General features: G+C 36.4%; 1 protein-coding gene across 8 annotated transcripts in view; it reads right to left on the bottom strand.

Annotated features, from left to right (window-relative positions):
* The window catches only part of BIRC6 (baculoviral IAP repeat containing 6), a 173,593-nt gene that overhangs the window by 105,400 nt on the left and 52,229 nt on the right, over positions 1-15,964 (bottom strand). For 2 of the 8 annotated variants that reach the window (XM_027453918.3, XM_027453921.3), the window contains exons 20-33: positions 15,601-15,698; positions 14,312-14,459; positions 11,287-11,420; positions 10,026-10,172; positions 9,340-9,527; positions 8,389-8,703; positions 7,888-7,987; positions 7,204-7,418; positions 6,815-7,023; positions 6,176-6,522; positions 4,992-5,211; positions 3,902-4,035; positions 1,448-1,585; positions 551-693 (exon numbers count right to left, since the gene is read on the bottom strand). In XM_027453918.3, the coding sequence (XP_027309719.1) occupies positions 551-693; positions 1,448-1,585; positions 3,902-4,035; positions 4,992-5,211; positions 6,176-6,522; positions 6,815-7,023; positions 7,204-7,418; positions 7,888-7,987; positions 8,389-8,703; positions 9,340-9,527; positions 10,026-10,172; positions 11,287-11,420; positions 14,312-14,459; positions 15,601-15,698 (2,536 nt within the window). The remainder of the gene's footprint in view (positions 1-550; positions 694-1,447; positions 1,586-3,901; positions 4,036-4,991; positions 5,212-6,175; positions 6,523-6,814; positions 7,024-7,203; positions 7,419-7,887; positions 7,988-8,388; positions 8,704-9,339; positions 9,528-10,025; positions 10,173-11,286; positions 11,421-14,311; positions 14,460-15,600; positions 15,699-15,964) is intronic. The other 6 variants (XM_027453924.3, XM_027453920.3, XM_027453922.3 and 3 more) reach the window with 5 other exon arrangements.

The raw sequence follows: 15,964 nt of genomic DNA, 5'->3' as shown, positions 1-15,964 counted from the left end.
AAATTTAAGCAATAAGATGTTAAAAGGATCAGTATTTTCATATGATAGTAATCTTCAGTTCAAACTGTAACTTGAGCCTTTTAAGGATACTTTATATACATCTTTAACTGAGACACCTTTAGGGGCTACTAGCAGACACAGAACAGATGAAGTTTAAGAAAAAACTAATTTTAAAGGAGCTCAAGACATACATGCCCAGGGTCATAAAACCAGCATGGTTGCATTTAGAAATGAAATTGCTGTCTTAAGCACTGCCAATTGTTAATTCACAGCTTAGGAGCTTGCACTCTGATGTACCCAGACCTACCTAAAAAGTAAATTATATTTATTATCCAATATGGGTCACAGAACGCAACAGTACATTCCAACATTTGTTCTTTCAGCAGATGCCATGCCCCACAGTTTGAGACAAATATCAAAGAAGATAGGCAGCCTTTAGCTCCAGAATCAAGACTATGCAAAAGCAAGGCTGAATGAGTCCCAATGCCAAAGCTGTTCTCTCAGAAAATGAGACAAGCTATACAGAATTATCTGTGAAAATAGCCACTACCGTGCCAGAAGTCACCTGTTTGTGATGCACAAGCTGTTTTCTAATCTTTCGGGAATACAGTCTATCCAGGCTACTGTTGCCTTTAGTAGATCTGCTCAGACTCTGAGTGTGAAGGCTATTATTTATAAAACTCCACTGGTTTCCTAATGGAAAAAAAAAAAAGGAAAAAAAAACAGTGATCAGTATTGTTAAAACTCATTTAACTCTAGAGAAGAGCATTTATATGGCAAGGGTTGGCATCTCTATACAATAAATATTAAAGAAACAAGCCAAATAAAATTCTCTAAGTGAAATGCAACTGTAATTACAGATGGTAATATTTCTGCGTAATTTTAAAATGTTTACTTTTGTTATTTTTAAAACATAAGAAAATAAGAAAGACCACCCTAACTAAAAATGCCTGAAACAGCCTTGGTAACACAAAAGCTTTCCAGTTTTGATTTTTAGAAAAGCTGTTCAAATAAATAATAGCTATCCCACTCAAAAAACAAAAACAAAAAAACACTACGAAAAAAAACCTATGCATTTAAAGGTACATATACCACAACAAACACCAGAACAGGTAACAAAGTCATACTAATGCCATTCCTCACAATACAAATAGGGTCTCAACGTGGTATACTCTCAACTGCCTGGTACACGAGTCACAGAATAATATACAGATATCTCACAAAATCAAATCAAATTTGTAATTATCCCTTAAAAAAAGAGAGACATATTTCTAAGGAAAAAAGCAGGTGAAGAAGCAAACAACAGTGTAAATAAAACAATCACAATATTTGCTTTAAAAATCTCATTTTTTAAAATGAGCTCAAAATATATTTTAAGTATTTGAACACCTCCAAAACAGTCACAGAAACAAGCTTTGATATTTAATTAAAAGTAAGCATTGCCTACCTGTCAAAAAACGTTCCCTCTCTTTTCCATTCAAAGGTTTCTTGGCTGTGGCTGCTTCATCTTCAACAGTAGCTACATAATCCAGTAGTCTGGACACCAGCATTACAACCCAGCTGATCATGGGAATGTCTAACACTCCTTAAAAAGAAATAGATTTGAGTGCCTTAATAAAGTTTGGAAACCATAAGAACATAAAAAAAAATAATCATGGCAGGAATTACACGGCACAAATTTCACTAGGCCACAAAGATGCCTTTTTTAAACAAGGATAAAACTCTGAGCACTCATAAATATGACGAGAAATCAAACATTTGGTGTAGCCTTGCGGCAGAAAAGCAAGTATCACAGTTCTTTTAGGCTGATCAAGTCAGAAGTAAAAAGTTTCACCTCTACTGTTACAGGTAGGAATCAAGTGGCATTTAAAAAGAAGACTAAAATTGTATGCCTGAATTTCCTAAATATCAAATGCAGAACGACAACTGCTTGCATAAAAGCACAGAAATTAGATGTGACTTAATCCATAGCATGAAATTCCTCCCATCACCCAAGGGTCCAACAAGCCTTGAACTCAAATAGCTTCATTATTACTCCTTTATAGTGTATTTTCATGTAGCCATTCAAACAAATTTCGGGAAAGCCAAGATTGAGTTCAGATTAGATGAACCATACTGGTGGCACTAATAGTTAGTTACTGCCTATTTCAGTCTCACACTTCAAATTCAGTGGTTTTGTACAGGCAGAATAAAAAAAAAAATGTATCTTACACATCATGCAAGAAAAATTTGTGTGTGCATGATTAAATCTAAATGAACATTTCTAAAGTGAACTTATGAGTACTCAATACAGACCAGAAACCTACAATTAATGACCACTGGAACACTGTCATTAAGCATTCTTTCACGTAGCATCAATAGAGCAAACTCAACAGTACTAGAGGTTACATACCCATTTTCATATCTGTACACAGCGCCGAGCCATGTTTAACTACACTATACTTTTCATCCACTGACCTCAAAAAAGCTTTGGTGAACTCAAATGATTATTAATTTCCACTCAAAGAAGAAAACTAAGGCATAAAAACAACTTGTCCAAAATCACACCTAGTTGCTGGCAGCCCAAGCAAGAGGATGTAGGCCCTGACTGTTTACTCCAGTCTCCGATCCATGCTGGCTGAAAACAGCCCACCTCAGGGGGGCAGTGGAACTCAGGGGGCAGCCTTCCCATAACATGACCTCAACAGCGACTGCAGACTGAATTCCATATCCCAACTCTGTCTCAAGTCCTCTAAATTCTCTCTATTCATGATGCTCACTTCTTGCTCTGATTTTTGTTATCTGACTTTTTCCCCAATAAGTTTTCACCCCTTTGCCCTTAGTTATGTGTGGTAGTTCTCAAATAGGGTTTTCTTCTGCCATACCTGATGCTTCCATCACACATAATCGTGCCCTAGTACTCACCTGTACTGTCCAGGAGGAAGGAAGCTGGAAGACCAGCAAATAAAGCTCTGAAGTATCAGTTACTTCTCCTGCTTCCTAAAGTCCTCCGTGAGGACAACTAGTAAGGCAAGAGCTATGAAAGGAATTGGCAGCTGTGGGGAGAGTGCAAACAGAGGTAGAGGAGATGTAAGCTTGGATTTGCCTCAGACTCATTATGAGACTATAGCAGGATATGGCCAAGATAGAGAAAGTACATGGTAGACCAAGGGGAAGCAATAGGACAGCTTCTGACACCAGCTTGAGGCTTGTTTACGTCAGGAGACAAGATAAAAAGTAAGGACAGAGTCTCAGCTGGCATGTACCAACTTTATAATGCTACGAATTTCAAGTAGCATATCTTCTACAGTGTTCTGCTACATCTACAGAACTGATGAAGTAGAATTTGATCAAGCATTTTCTTCAAACTTCAGGTGGTTAAGAAAACACTCCAAAAAATCAAGTTTGGAGAATATAATGTCAGTATATATATATTTTTTTTAAGTGTTAAGAAAATGTACATTTCTTGTGGTTACAACAACGACAAAAAAAAAAATGTAGTTTGCAGAAACCATATGTATGGTTTCAAATTTGTCTTCATAGCTGCATTTCACTTCAAAAGCTGAAACTTAGAAAGGGTCTTATGAGCAAAACCAGACGCTTCTTTCCAAAATACTAAATTCCGAAGTCATTCGCTGGAGTCATTAGAGCTGTCTACACCTTGGATGTTCCTCCCACTTGGCTGAAACCTTAAAGCTACCTAGCTGAATTGAAAGCAACCAAATAGACTTTGTTCACATTTAATCAAGGGAAAACAGTATCTCTTAGTACCTAAAGAACAAGAAATTTGAGTATATTTTAAAAGACATCTGTGTTTCAAAAATACAATAAACAAAACCAATCTCTTCTTTTAATACACCAAAAACTGTGAGCTTATCTTATAATGAATATGAAACTACAGTTTCCCAAACTAGAGGCCTACCTTCAGTTCTTCTGTGCACAGGTAAATGAGGTTGCAGTGGTGAAAGCAGGTTATCCAGGAGATTAAGTAAACTTTCTAAAACACCACTGTTGCTAAGCGATCTTTGGCCAATGCAAGAAAGCAACATGAAGACCCTAAAAATAAAATTTAAATGTTTAAGATTTCATTTTCTTTTCAGTTTCAGTAATATTATGAAACAACCCTTCTAGAACCATATTCCCCTAGGCCTTCAAGCAGATTGCTACAGAAACCAGCAGTGTGGCCCAGCAAGTGGACTAGATTTCAAGATCTATTGTCACAGAGATAGTGCAGTATTTGTTATGTTTTCTCTTTTACCCTGAAGAGGTCAGTAGTTACTTGCAGAACATCCCATTCTGTACATCTGAAACAAGAGCTTATCTGTTTTATTTCCTATTACATATGATATGCTGAATAGCAGGAGTACAGAATTCAATACATGTACTCTCATAACACTGAATTAATCCATTTAGAAGTATGACAATGTAAATGTTACAGTCCAAAGAAGGCAGAAAGCCACAGAACAGCAAATATGTTTAAAATAACAGAAGGATGTTTAGAATATCAAGAATCTCATGCAATAATCTAAAATGATCAACACATCCTAACACCTAGTACTCAGCTCTATGCTTGTTTGCTCATATCTCAAAGACGACTTCTATATTAGATGAAAGTAGTGTGCTTTTCAGTCTCATTCCTACTTCCAACTGCATTAGAGGAGTGGCTCTGTGATGAGAGTGTATTTAAGCCTGATAAAGCAGAAAACAATTTTTGACACTGGAAAGCAATCATGATAGGTATGTGAAGAGCACTAGAAGTGTCTTCCTATTCCCTTTTAAGTGAGGAAAAGAGCAACTTATTGTGGTGCAAGTACAAAATACATGCAAAAACATAACTACAAACAGACATTTGTCATTTGCAGTGCTTTTTTGGAATTATTTCTTACATCAGTGGAATAAACAGATAAGTATTATTTAGCCACATTTTTGCCAATTGAAACATTAAGTTATGAACCGTGGAATTATTTACAAGTGATTCACAGGTGACATATCAATATATGCTTATACCTTACCTGTCTTGAGGGAATATGAGAAGTTGCTCTGAATTGTATAATTCCTGCAGTACGTTCGAGAGAAACTGACCCCACCACCTTTCTCCTCCACAAAGCTGAACAAGCAGAAGGCCAGTATGCAAACGTATTTTGGGGGTTCCACTGATACATAGGTGTTTAAATAATTCTTCACAAGCTTGAGCATGAAAAGTACTTTGAAGAACCACAGGAACAGAGTGTCCTTTTAATAAAAGAGAATAAGCAACCATGTTTTAGGAGATGCTATTATAACTACTTTGGCTTCAAGACAAGAAGAAAAAGTTTGTAGGAAGTTTTTAAAACTACTATGATTAGACTAATTGACATGGGAAAGCAGGAAGAAAGAGGAACAGATAGGGAGATTGTAATTTGCAGGTAACCCATACAGATCAGTCCGTTTGGTCAAAACCGTATCAATTTCATGGCAATGCATCAAATACCTCCATGGAATCTACACAAAGCCAAAACCAAACCATCATTATGCTTAACAACAAACTGGCACAGAAAATTACAGGACAGACACACCTGTCTATTTAGAGAACAATGTTCCACAATTACTATTTTTAAATACTTTTTTTTTTTTTTTTTTAGATTCACCACTCCTACTCAGACTTTTCAATTTTGATTCTCCAGGAACACTTTCAATGGCCAGTTTAGGAAATAAAAATCCTTACTGGATAGCTAAATATTAAAAATCAAGAACTGAGCACAGATAATGATTTTATGATATTTTTTTTCCACAGAAGTTGTCTCTGCTTCTGTTCCCCACTCTTAACTGCCTAATCTGGTTCCAGGATCTTCCACAAGCTCGTTCTATCTACATGAATATTGTGCCTGGGCAGTCTTTAACAAACTGAATCAGCCCACAAGATTGTATTGCAATCAAATGGTACCTGAACAAAGGAAAATGCAGCTAGGAATATAGAAAAGGCAGAAAGAACTTGATACCCTGTCCCATCCTTTTTTTCAAGTAGGAAGTGGTTAGGTCAGCTTGGTGCAATTGGTCAAGCTGTCCACTGCATATTACCAGCTACTAAACTAACTCATAGTAAAACATAATAATACAGTTTAAAAGCTTTATAGTGGGAATGTACAGTTAAAGCAAAAGAAAAACAAATTGTTTCCACAAACATGACAAAAGCTTTGAAACCTGAAAAAATACTAACCATTGGAAGAATGAAGCAAACTAAGTAAAGTATCCAGTAAGTATCTAATGATGGTGCGCAACTGCTCTGTAGATGACATCTGAATCAGCTCTTTTGGATCGGATTGTTCTTTCAGCGTTTTCCTGGTTGCACCTAAAGCTACTCTGAGCCTCTGAACAGCATGGTGAGCCAAATTGAGTTGAAGCTGTAGTTGAATGCAGTCCTGGTAAGCAGAAAACACTCTGCTGTCTTCTTCTACTGCCTTGTCTGGCTTTCGTAAAAAGTACTGGGCATTGTTAGCGCTATTGAGTGGTGGCAGGTCAATACTCTGCAAAAGGATTTCTAACCGATGGCAGGCCAAGTTGTACCTAAAAGGAAACATCCCAACACAATATAATAGACATTAGTAAGCAGCAATACATTTGACAGTCATCTTGCCAGAAGATGACTTCTGGTCCCTTTTGAATGCATTATTGAAACAAATATTAACAAAATACAGAGTAGTCTTTGTTAATTGTATGAAGATGCTCACTATAACAACTCAACAATTTTATCTGAATAACAGCACAGGAAGAAAGAATACTTATGAAAAAAAAAAAATCTGATATTCCAGTGTTTTAAGTTAAAATAACTAGTAAATATGCTTTTTTTTTTTCCCACCTGCACTGTATGTCTTCTTGCAATGCAACCATCATTGCTAAATGTTGGTCAATTTCTGGCTGATTTGCAGCTTCACCTTCTCCTCTGAGGGGATCATGCATTAGTTTCAACTCATTTTCAAAGGGCAGGATATAGGTATGGCCATAATAAAATCCCAATGGAATTTTTGCTCTGGCATTTGTGCTACCGTATCGACCAATAACAGTGATCTGAAAGAGAATACAACAGTATTGTAATTCAATTTTATCAAAACTGGCAAAATATACACTAAATCAAGAATTCACGTGTAGGCAGCTGAAGTTTGATCTGAAGAGAACTTCAAAGGAAGTTTACAAAGTAACAAAAATCAAGAGTTTAAATGAGACAGTGTACAGTCCATCTCCTCTTACCTTCATAAACCTGCAAACTGGTGGGGGCAACAAGTCATGTAAAATAAGCGAGTGTGTGCTAATGTCAGTAGCCACTACCAGCCGCCTTCCATCCACTTCTTCTCCTAAAGTCCAGATGTCAATCGACAAAGAAGCCAAATCTCCACACGTGGGAATCAATACATCCGTCAGTAATATAGGTCTTCCAAAATCTAAAGTCACAAATCTTCTGGCTCCTAGGGAAGAAGGACAGGATACCAGTGCACATTAATCAGTGAGAGATATTACTCCTTAAACAACAAAATTGCTGTTTCTATATCGTCAAAACAGTGGTTATTTGAGGTTTGAAATAGATGTAGTTTCAAAATCTCTCAGCACAGTTTGAACCCATTGAAAATAAAATTTGGGGTTCAAATTAATGTACACTGTTAAGTCTTTATACATTACTTCAGAATCTATGCTCTGTCTGGGGACCCAACATACACTGTCCCCTCTGCACACCTCTCCCTCCTCCCCAAAGATTTTTCAAACTTGGTGAACATTGCTGAAGCTGGGGCTTAAACTTCTGGATGTAATAGAAATCCAAACTCAAACACATCTTTTCTTTAGAAAGCGAAGTGAAACTGCAGCTAAGCAACTCACTGAAAAATATTTAACTTAGAAAATCTGTCAAAATTATTATTAGATTTTTTTTTTTTTTTTTACCTGAATGCATTCGCTCTATAATAATTGACTGATGAGGTGGAGGTTGAAGAAAATGTGAAGCATGAGATATTGCAAGAGCAAGACCAGATCCAAGTGGATTCTGAGAAGGGGAAAAACAACAGTAAGTTATTAAAAATCACACATTTATAATAACCTATTCTTTAGAAGAAACTCTAGGAAAACCTCAAGATTTAAAGATGTCCAATTTCTGACAACATATATACTACGTTTATATTTGACCATGCACCATCAAAATACATTAACTACCAGGTTTAAAGTATTTATAGCTCATTATACAGTTAAGCTAGTTCAAATTTAAAGAAACCATTTGAGTGATAACCTCGCCTCACTTTCAGAAAGTCTTTCTTTTCATACTGTCTGAAGTCAGTTATATAGTTTTCACACCTCATCCAAATAAACAGATTTACTGACACTCAAGTACAAATTAAATAAATGGTTAATACCACCACATTTCTATAAAAAGCAAACGAAAATAATTACCGTTCTAGTCTTGCTTGTGTTTTTGTTATGTGCAGCGAGGTTTACTGTTGGGGGATCAATAACTGAACCAGGGAAAAGCTGAGCAAGCTCTGCACTAATAACAGCAGAAACTGCCTCATTAGGTGGAGTCAAGGGAGGAGTCATGAAAAGAGGAGTTGTTTTTGGTGTTGGTGGAATGACATCTGAAGGATGAATGAAGAACCCTGGGGCTGCTACTGGGTTAGAAGGCACAGAGTTGTGAACAGGACCAACTGCTGATGCTGCCGCCGCTGCCGCTGCTGTTGTCTGATGCAGCTTTGCTTCCAGCTTAGCTTTCTGTGGGATAAATGGAGCAGTGAATGTAGCAAACAATTCTGGTTGCGAACACAGGAGTAGTATTGAAATACAAGTTCAGTTTGCATTATGAGCTAGATTTAATTTCCATACCTTCAATATCGGCATGCTAGCTACCTACTACAAGCTGAAAAATAAAACTGTATTCAACTTGACCTCCCTTGCTGAGGAACACGAGTAATTAGTTATCTGGAGTAATCAAATAATAATAATAATAAAATCTGAACACCACAAGAGTCACATTGTCAACACAAACTGCATGCTAATAATAGGTTTACCATTTATTTCCCCAAATCTTTCTCAGTTTCACAAATTGATGTTCTTATGTATTAAGATTTAGTTTTGATAACAAATTCCCCACCCACCCTCAAAATATACAAAAAACAAGTCTGAAAGACTGAAGCAGCATGGGAGACTCATCACTTTGCTTAATGAGTGTGGATGTTCAGTCCAGAGCTGCTCATTCCTCAAATACACTATGGAAAAAGAGGAAAAATAAGAAAAAAAGAAGAAAAAAAAAAGAGAAAAAGAAAAAAAAAAGTGACTAGCTCTGCAACTATTTTCCTCAGCTTTTGAAGTTTAGAGACAGCATTAAAAAATAGCCAAGTAGCCTCCAACCTGTTGCTGAAGCTTCAAAAGCTGCTGCTGTTTCTCTTGCAGCACCTGGAGCTGTTGCTCGGCTGAGGCCATTGCATGAGAGAGAGACTGCAAAGCTACCTGGGCTGCCGAACTCAGTGCTGTCGAGGCTTCCCCAACCGTTCCAGATGAGAGACCACCAACTGCTGGGGTAACCCCAAAGGTACTCACTGGCATGAAACAAATAAAAAACAGAGAAAAAAAAACATGTATGTAGAACAGAAATGATAAAAAACACCTTTAATTCCTTAATTGTTAAGAGCAATGTAAAAACAAAGTATCACATTTATCGACCTTTTGCAACAAAGTATTATCATCTTGAATTACAAAGCATATAGTTTATAGATTATACACATTCAGTATACGTGCAACATTTTCATTACAGAGAGCCACCTAAAGCCCTGTAATGTTTTCGCCACATTAGGCTGCAAGGTGAACATGCATGTGTGTAGATTATACTCACTCACTGACAGAAACAAATTCATCCCAATTCATAAATTTGAAATCTAGTTTGTTAAATTCTACAAAGAAACTGACATACAAATTATTTTTAAAAATATTTCAATACTTCAGACAAATCCATTTGACATACATTGCTCATTATGTACAATTAAAATTATCACATTGTGGAATTATGCTAAGTAGAAGAAATGAAAAATTGTATATACCAGTAAACGTACTTGCATCGTCCCTTTCTATTCTAGTTCCATCACTTGTTGAAACGCAGGTAAAGTGCAGAGGTTCAACTTCCAGAAGCCCCGTAAGGGAGGTAAAACTACCTTCAGCAGCTGCGCAGCTACTTATTTTCCCATTTCCTGAAAGAGAAATAGGTATCTGCACTATCATCTAATATTTTCTTGGTAACAACATTACAAATCCCAAAGAGCTGAAAGGGACAACTAAATATAATCCATAGATTTTATTGCTTCATGTTATGGAACAAGCACCTTAACAGTATCACATCCACAATATAAATGGGAGCATATTTTTAAATGGACAACGTTGCCAAATCTGAACAGACTGTCTTAAGTCCAATTATCAAATGTGATAGCAAAAGCACAGTGTAAAATATAACTTTCTTAATGCCAGAAATAAATTATATACTGGTGTTTTTTTTTTCTATGCTATCAGAAAGTTAACTTTGCAAAAATACACTGAAATTATGGCAAAGGAAGAGAGAAAAAGTAACAGACTTACGAGGATCATACACCAAGTTAATATAAAATCTAGACTATTATTCAATATACTAACAGTGGAGTATCGAGGGAGGGGTGGGAAGAAGGTGGACAAGAAAAGGAAAGGAATCGCTATGATTGATGAAATGTGTTTGCTATGAAAAGAATTTCCTGAGAGGTAAAAATCGTCTTATTCTTAGGACATTGCATGGCCTCAAATTTCACTTATGAACTAACCTGAGAGGGCAGATACAAGAATATTTAAGACATTTTAATGTCTCTGAAACAGGAAAATGTCTAATTAAATCTGTAATATTTAAGTAGAAAGAAGCCATCTGGAAGCTTCCCAAGTTCTGAAAAAATCCATTTATGTTTATCTGTCAGGGGATGGTTGCAAGTCTAAATGAATAATAACAGATATCTCAGACAAGCTGCTCAATAGAAGTGACAAATGCTTCCCTTGGTGACTCTGACACAGTAAATGATGGCAGCCTTTCTGTTTAATATCTTGCCTTTTCTTAGCTCTTCTATAGGAAAAGAAAAACACCTATTCCAGAAAAAGGCTTTTTTTTGCTTGTTCTTAGAGCCACAGTAAGTAAAAGATTCTCTTGCTTCACGAGATCTCTTAAGAACTTCATTGTGTACAGCTATAAAACACGGTGAAAGTATAAAAACATATCTTACCTAAAATAATCAGTACAATAGAGAGAGTTATTAATTTTTCCACAGATAAATTACTATTAAACATATGTACCTGATAGAACATCAGACAAATCAATTTCATCTGACTGTACTCCAATGCTGCTGTTGTATACATTTTTACAAGAAGAGCCACTTATTTCCAAATCAAACAGAACTGGATCAAAAGGTGAACTATATAATCCATATCTGCAAACAGAATAAGACAAACAGCACTATTTAAAGAATAAGAATTTTATATAAAATTATTTACAGAAAAAGGCCAAGTAGTTCACATAGAACTTACTATATTGCAAACCACTCTCTTCATGCAACTGATTTATCTTAATAATTCCCATTTACTAATATTCCACTAACATCACTTATTAGGTGACCTTTTCATACAGCTTATGATGCTAAGTAACTCACTGTTACTAACTAGTTTTGGAGATCTAATACTATCCTGAAAACATGACATATAACCACACTCTGACATGAAAAGTAGAATTACAAACTTAGACAATTAGCCACAGCAATATGCATGCCTGCACGTGGTAAATCAGACATTTATCTCAAGTCAATAAAAATGAAGTTTTCCAGAACTGCACAACAAATTCCAACTCAGCCTGTTCTTCCAGCTGAAGTTAGAACAAAAGGGGAAATGCTGCTAGTGAGAGCAATTAACACTTGCCAGTACTTTAAATATCTCAGCAGCAGGAAATCTCATTACTTCTTACTCTGGCAGTACTGTAGAGAAAAACAGAACAAAAACAAAACAAAACAAAAACAGACAATTGCTCAGGTAACAAGATGGTTGCAAACCAATTAGGCTTCTATATGCCAAGAAAAAATAAAATCCGAAGTAGTAAAAAAAAAAACTGGCATTTTATTTTATTTACCTGTACCTACTACCAACAACTGAAAAAAAAGGAGCAAAAAACGGAAATCAGGACAAATTATTATGCAGTAGTAGAGATGCGGTCTTTTTTCTATAGGGACAGAAACGAGAAACACACAAGACTGTAATTCGTTCTGGCTATTGCCAGTTGTCAAGTTGGAAATATTTGCATAAACACACCAGCAGTGACAACAAGCTTCTCCTTCCCCCGTTTTCCCCCTGCCTCAGAAAAGTTTCTCTTGTATGACAGACAAGTAAAGGTAATAGTTGGTAACGCTGAGAAGGCTGCAAAGTCCAAATGTCTTTTTTGATCAAGAAGTCACAGAAGGATACTGATTACGTGAATACTTCCACACCAGCAGGACAGGATAGGGTAGGATAGGTTCTAGACCCTGAGTGTTAAAATGCTTCCAAGCTGGCTGGGCTCAATGCTAAGATTGTAAATAGTCAGAAAACAAAGTTTTTACTACAGGCCAATAATTGCTATAGACCTTCAAAAAGAGTGAAAAGAAAATCAAGGAATTACAAATAAATCCATTTAATATGTATTCCCCTAGACATAATGAAACACATTACTTATAGGCACCTACAACACAGCAGACTTAAAATGACAGATTTAGCCAAAGGACACCACGTTATATGGATTTAAGTTGCTCTTTGCAAGCAAGTATTAAAAACAGCACATAAAGCACATCTAGCAAGACTGACATTTTGGCTGTAGCAAGAAAACATGCTAGAGTCAAGTGGTGACAAGCAAAAAGCAAATGCTCAAAGACAAAATTCAGTAGGGCACCTTCACACTCCGTTTTACATTTCAGAACTGCGAACTCACTGCATTAGGTCAGCTTGCCATTAACATCAATTACTTGAATGATTTAAGGAAAGAATTTGATTTATTACGTTTGTAGGTGATAAAAACTAAAAAGAGATTACAAGAGCTTTATAGAAAAGGATCGAAATTCAAATATACTGCACTAAGTTCTGTCAGAGATAAGCTTGCTGAGTATTCTGACAGAGCAGAGGTCTCACCTGGAAAAATGTTTACAATTTTGTGTACCACAGTTCACAGAAGACAAGCACCAAAGAAAAGAGCTCAAGGAAATGCTATAAGAATGACAACAGTTCTGGAGAAAATGATCAAGATACAAACATCCTCTAGACATCCAAAATTTGTTAAGAAGTAAATAATCTGTTCTTTGTCATCAAGGCAGACAGAACAACCATTAAAAGGCCTTAGTTGCAGCAGGAGAGATGACATAGGCAGAGGGAGACAGCTGTGGTAGGGAACATAAGGATCCAAGTATAACACCTAAGAACAAGTTTTAATCAAGTATTTATAGTGTTAAGAAAAAAACAAACAAACAAACAAAAAAACCACCACAAAACAAAAGAAACAAACAAAAAAAACAGCCCCTCTCAAGAATTTAGCTTACTAAAATTTTAATCTGATCTGCTGATTCTGAACTAGTATCTACCAGAACTCTTCTACCTTGGATCCTGCTTGACTTGGGGGATAAGTTTTGCCCATAAATCACAAATGAAAGAGCTTTGTAACAGCAGCATGTTCAGATTATCACAATATGGCTTTGGAAACTGCTGAAAAACTGAACCACCAGAGGTTTCCTTTAGATATAACACATAAATCCAAAGTTAATGTGGCTAATCAGTTCAACACGTAAAAGATGCAACATCATAGCCAGAAATTACATGCCTATATAATTTAGAATAAGAACCTCCGTTCCCAGTAAATACCCCAGGTCTTTACACGTAACAATCTGGCATTTAGTAGCAATTCTTTAAGTGTATTGTCAGCTTACATATAGTCTACAACGTAGCACTACACAGAAGGGAAACTATTTAGTGTATGTGATTCCCTCCCATACTCAAGAGACCATACTTTCTTAATCCCTACATTAAAATAATTAAATACTAACTTAAGAATTGCTCAACTTCAAACATTACGTACATTATCCATTGATTTGAAGTGCACTGTAAATTGCAAGATAGCAATTTAATTCACCTTTACCCCTGCATCAGTCCAAACTATTATCTAGAGCTATATCAAATCAATCCTTGCTCAAACAGATACTGGAAAATGTGTTTTCTTTTAAGCAGCCAACCCTTTTCAGAAGGCCAGAGTGTGGCATTAGACACTTTGCATGTTCGGCTTCATTAAGCTTACAATAACCGCAACCCTTCGTACCTTGTTTGAAGTAATGCTTCCATAGGTGTTAGGCGATCCTGCAACTGTCGGGACACGGCAGTTAACAATGACGCGCAAGCTGTACTGCACCCTGCCAAATCTTCATCCTTTACATAATTCAGCAACACAAAATACCAATACACTGATCCTGCATTAAAACAAAAATTAAATTAATTTCAGGTGAAACACGATGTGAGTATTTCGCTCAGAACGTATACACTCAAAAAACATCAATGGAAGTGACAGATGAAGTATTTTTGTTTTGTTTTGTTTAAGAGGGATTTAATTGCTGTAATTATTAGTTTGTAGAAGTACTCTTCTCATTGGCTTGTTCATAACTAAATAAACTAAGGTTCCCAAGAGAAAATTTTGCATGTATTTCTTCCATTGCTTCTGTCCTTTGCTTTTACTAAACCCAACAACCAAAATGCTCTTGACACTTGAGATGTCAGGTTACGGGTTCCGGTCCCTCCAGAGCCAAGCCTCATTCCAGCTTCAGCTCTTCCTTCTGTTTGTGGCTGCTGTATCCTTATTTCGTATTTGTTGCAGGCACTTCTCCTTACAGATAACTCTGGGAGCATAGTGCAGGAGTTCTGTGTGAAAACACAGATCTCTGCCTTCTTCTCTACTTCTCCTTCCACTGCACACTCCATACTCTCACGAGCAGAACATTAAATGTTTCTACCTTAGTAACACAGTAAGTATTTTGGAATGCAAATAGTCTTCCTTCAAGACTCTTTAGTGATGCCAGGCCAGATGCAATTCAACATCATACTGTGAAAAACATAAAGCAGGCCTCACTACCCCAGAAACAAGTCTTTAAAGTCATCTCCTTATTCTAGCAAGCATTCAAAAGGCTTCAGTAAGGTGCTAACAGTTCTCTACAATACAGATCAGGAAGTAATTTCACTTAGTCTGTGTCCCTTTTGTGGAGAAATAACAGAAGTAGACTGCTCTAGTTGGATGTTACTTGGATAGCCAGACTCCATGGAATAAATCGGCTAATCTTCCAAAGTAACAGACTCATGCCATCAGAATTTGTGGCTGCTAAAGACCTTTGAAAATTCTTGCAAAACTTACATGAAGTCTCCTAAAATTTTTGGCACCTTAGCGCTCTAAGCAAGCTAATTTGCTTAACATTCTATCATCTACCACCTGACCAGACCACTCCAAGAAGCTGTTAGTACTAACTGAACAATTATGTAATTCCTATTTCACAAGGGAGTAAAACAAAACATGCCAAACAAACATATGGTCTACTTGTATGATGACAAACATTGTATACGTACCACCTGTTGCAGCAGCAGGCAAAAGAGGCATGTTGTCAAGCAAAGCTTTTAGAAGGACAGATCCAAACCCCTGCTGACTTGGGTCACACCTGCCATTGCTACAAAGAAACACATAGCCAGACACTTTAATGTTTAATGAAGTAAGAACAAAATATGAGATCTGCTGAATGAAGGTGGAGATCGTCATCTTCACTGTGGGATGACACTGAAAAATTGATGTTCTTTGCAGTCATAATCTAACAGATTTGTCCTCAACAGAAAATATTCTAGAACTGTTTGTTCATATATTTGATGTCAAACAATAACAAAAACACACATGATTCAGACTGCATGCAAAACCCCTAAATACGTATTTAGAAAAAGC

Source organism: Anas platyrhynchos, chromosome 3, assembly GCF_047663525.1.
Source record: "Anas platyrhynchos isolate ZD024472 breed Pekin duck chromosome 3, IASCAAS_PekinDuck_T2T, whole genome shotgun sequence".
NCBI classification, from domain to species: Eukaryota; Metazoa; Chordata; class Aves; order Anseriformes; family Anatidae; genus Anas; species Anas platyrhynchos.
This window is presented reverse-complemented; position numbering and strand designations above follow the sequence as displayed.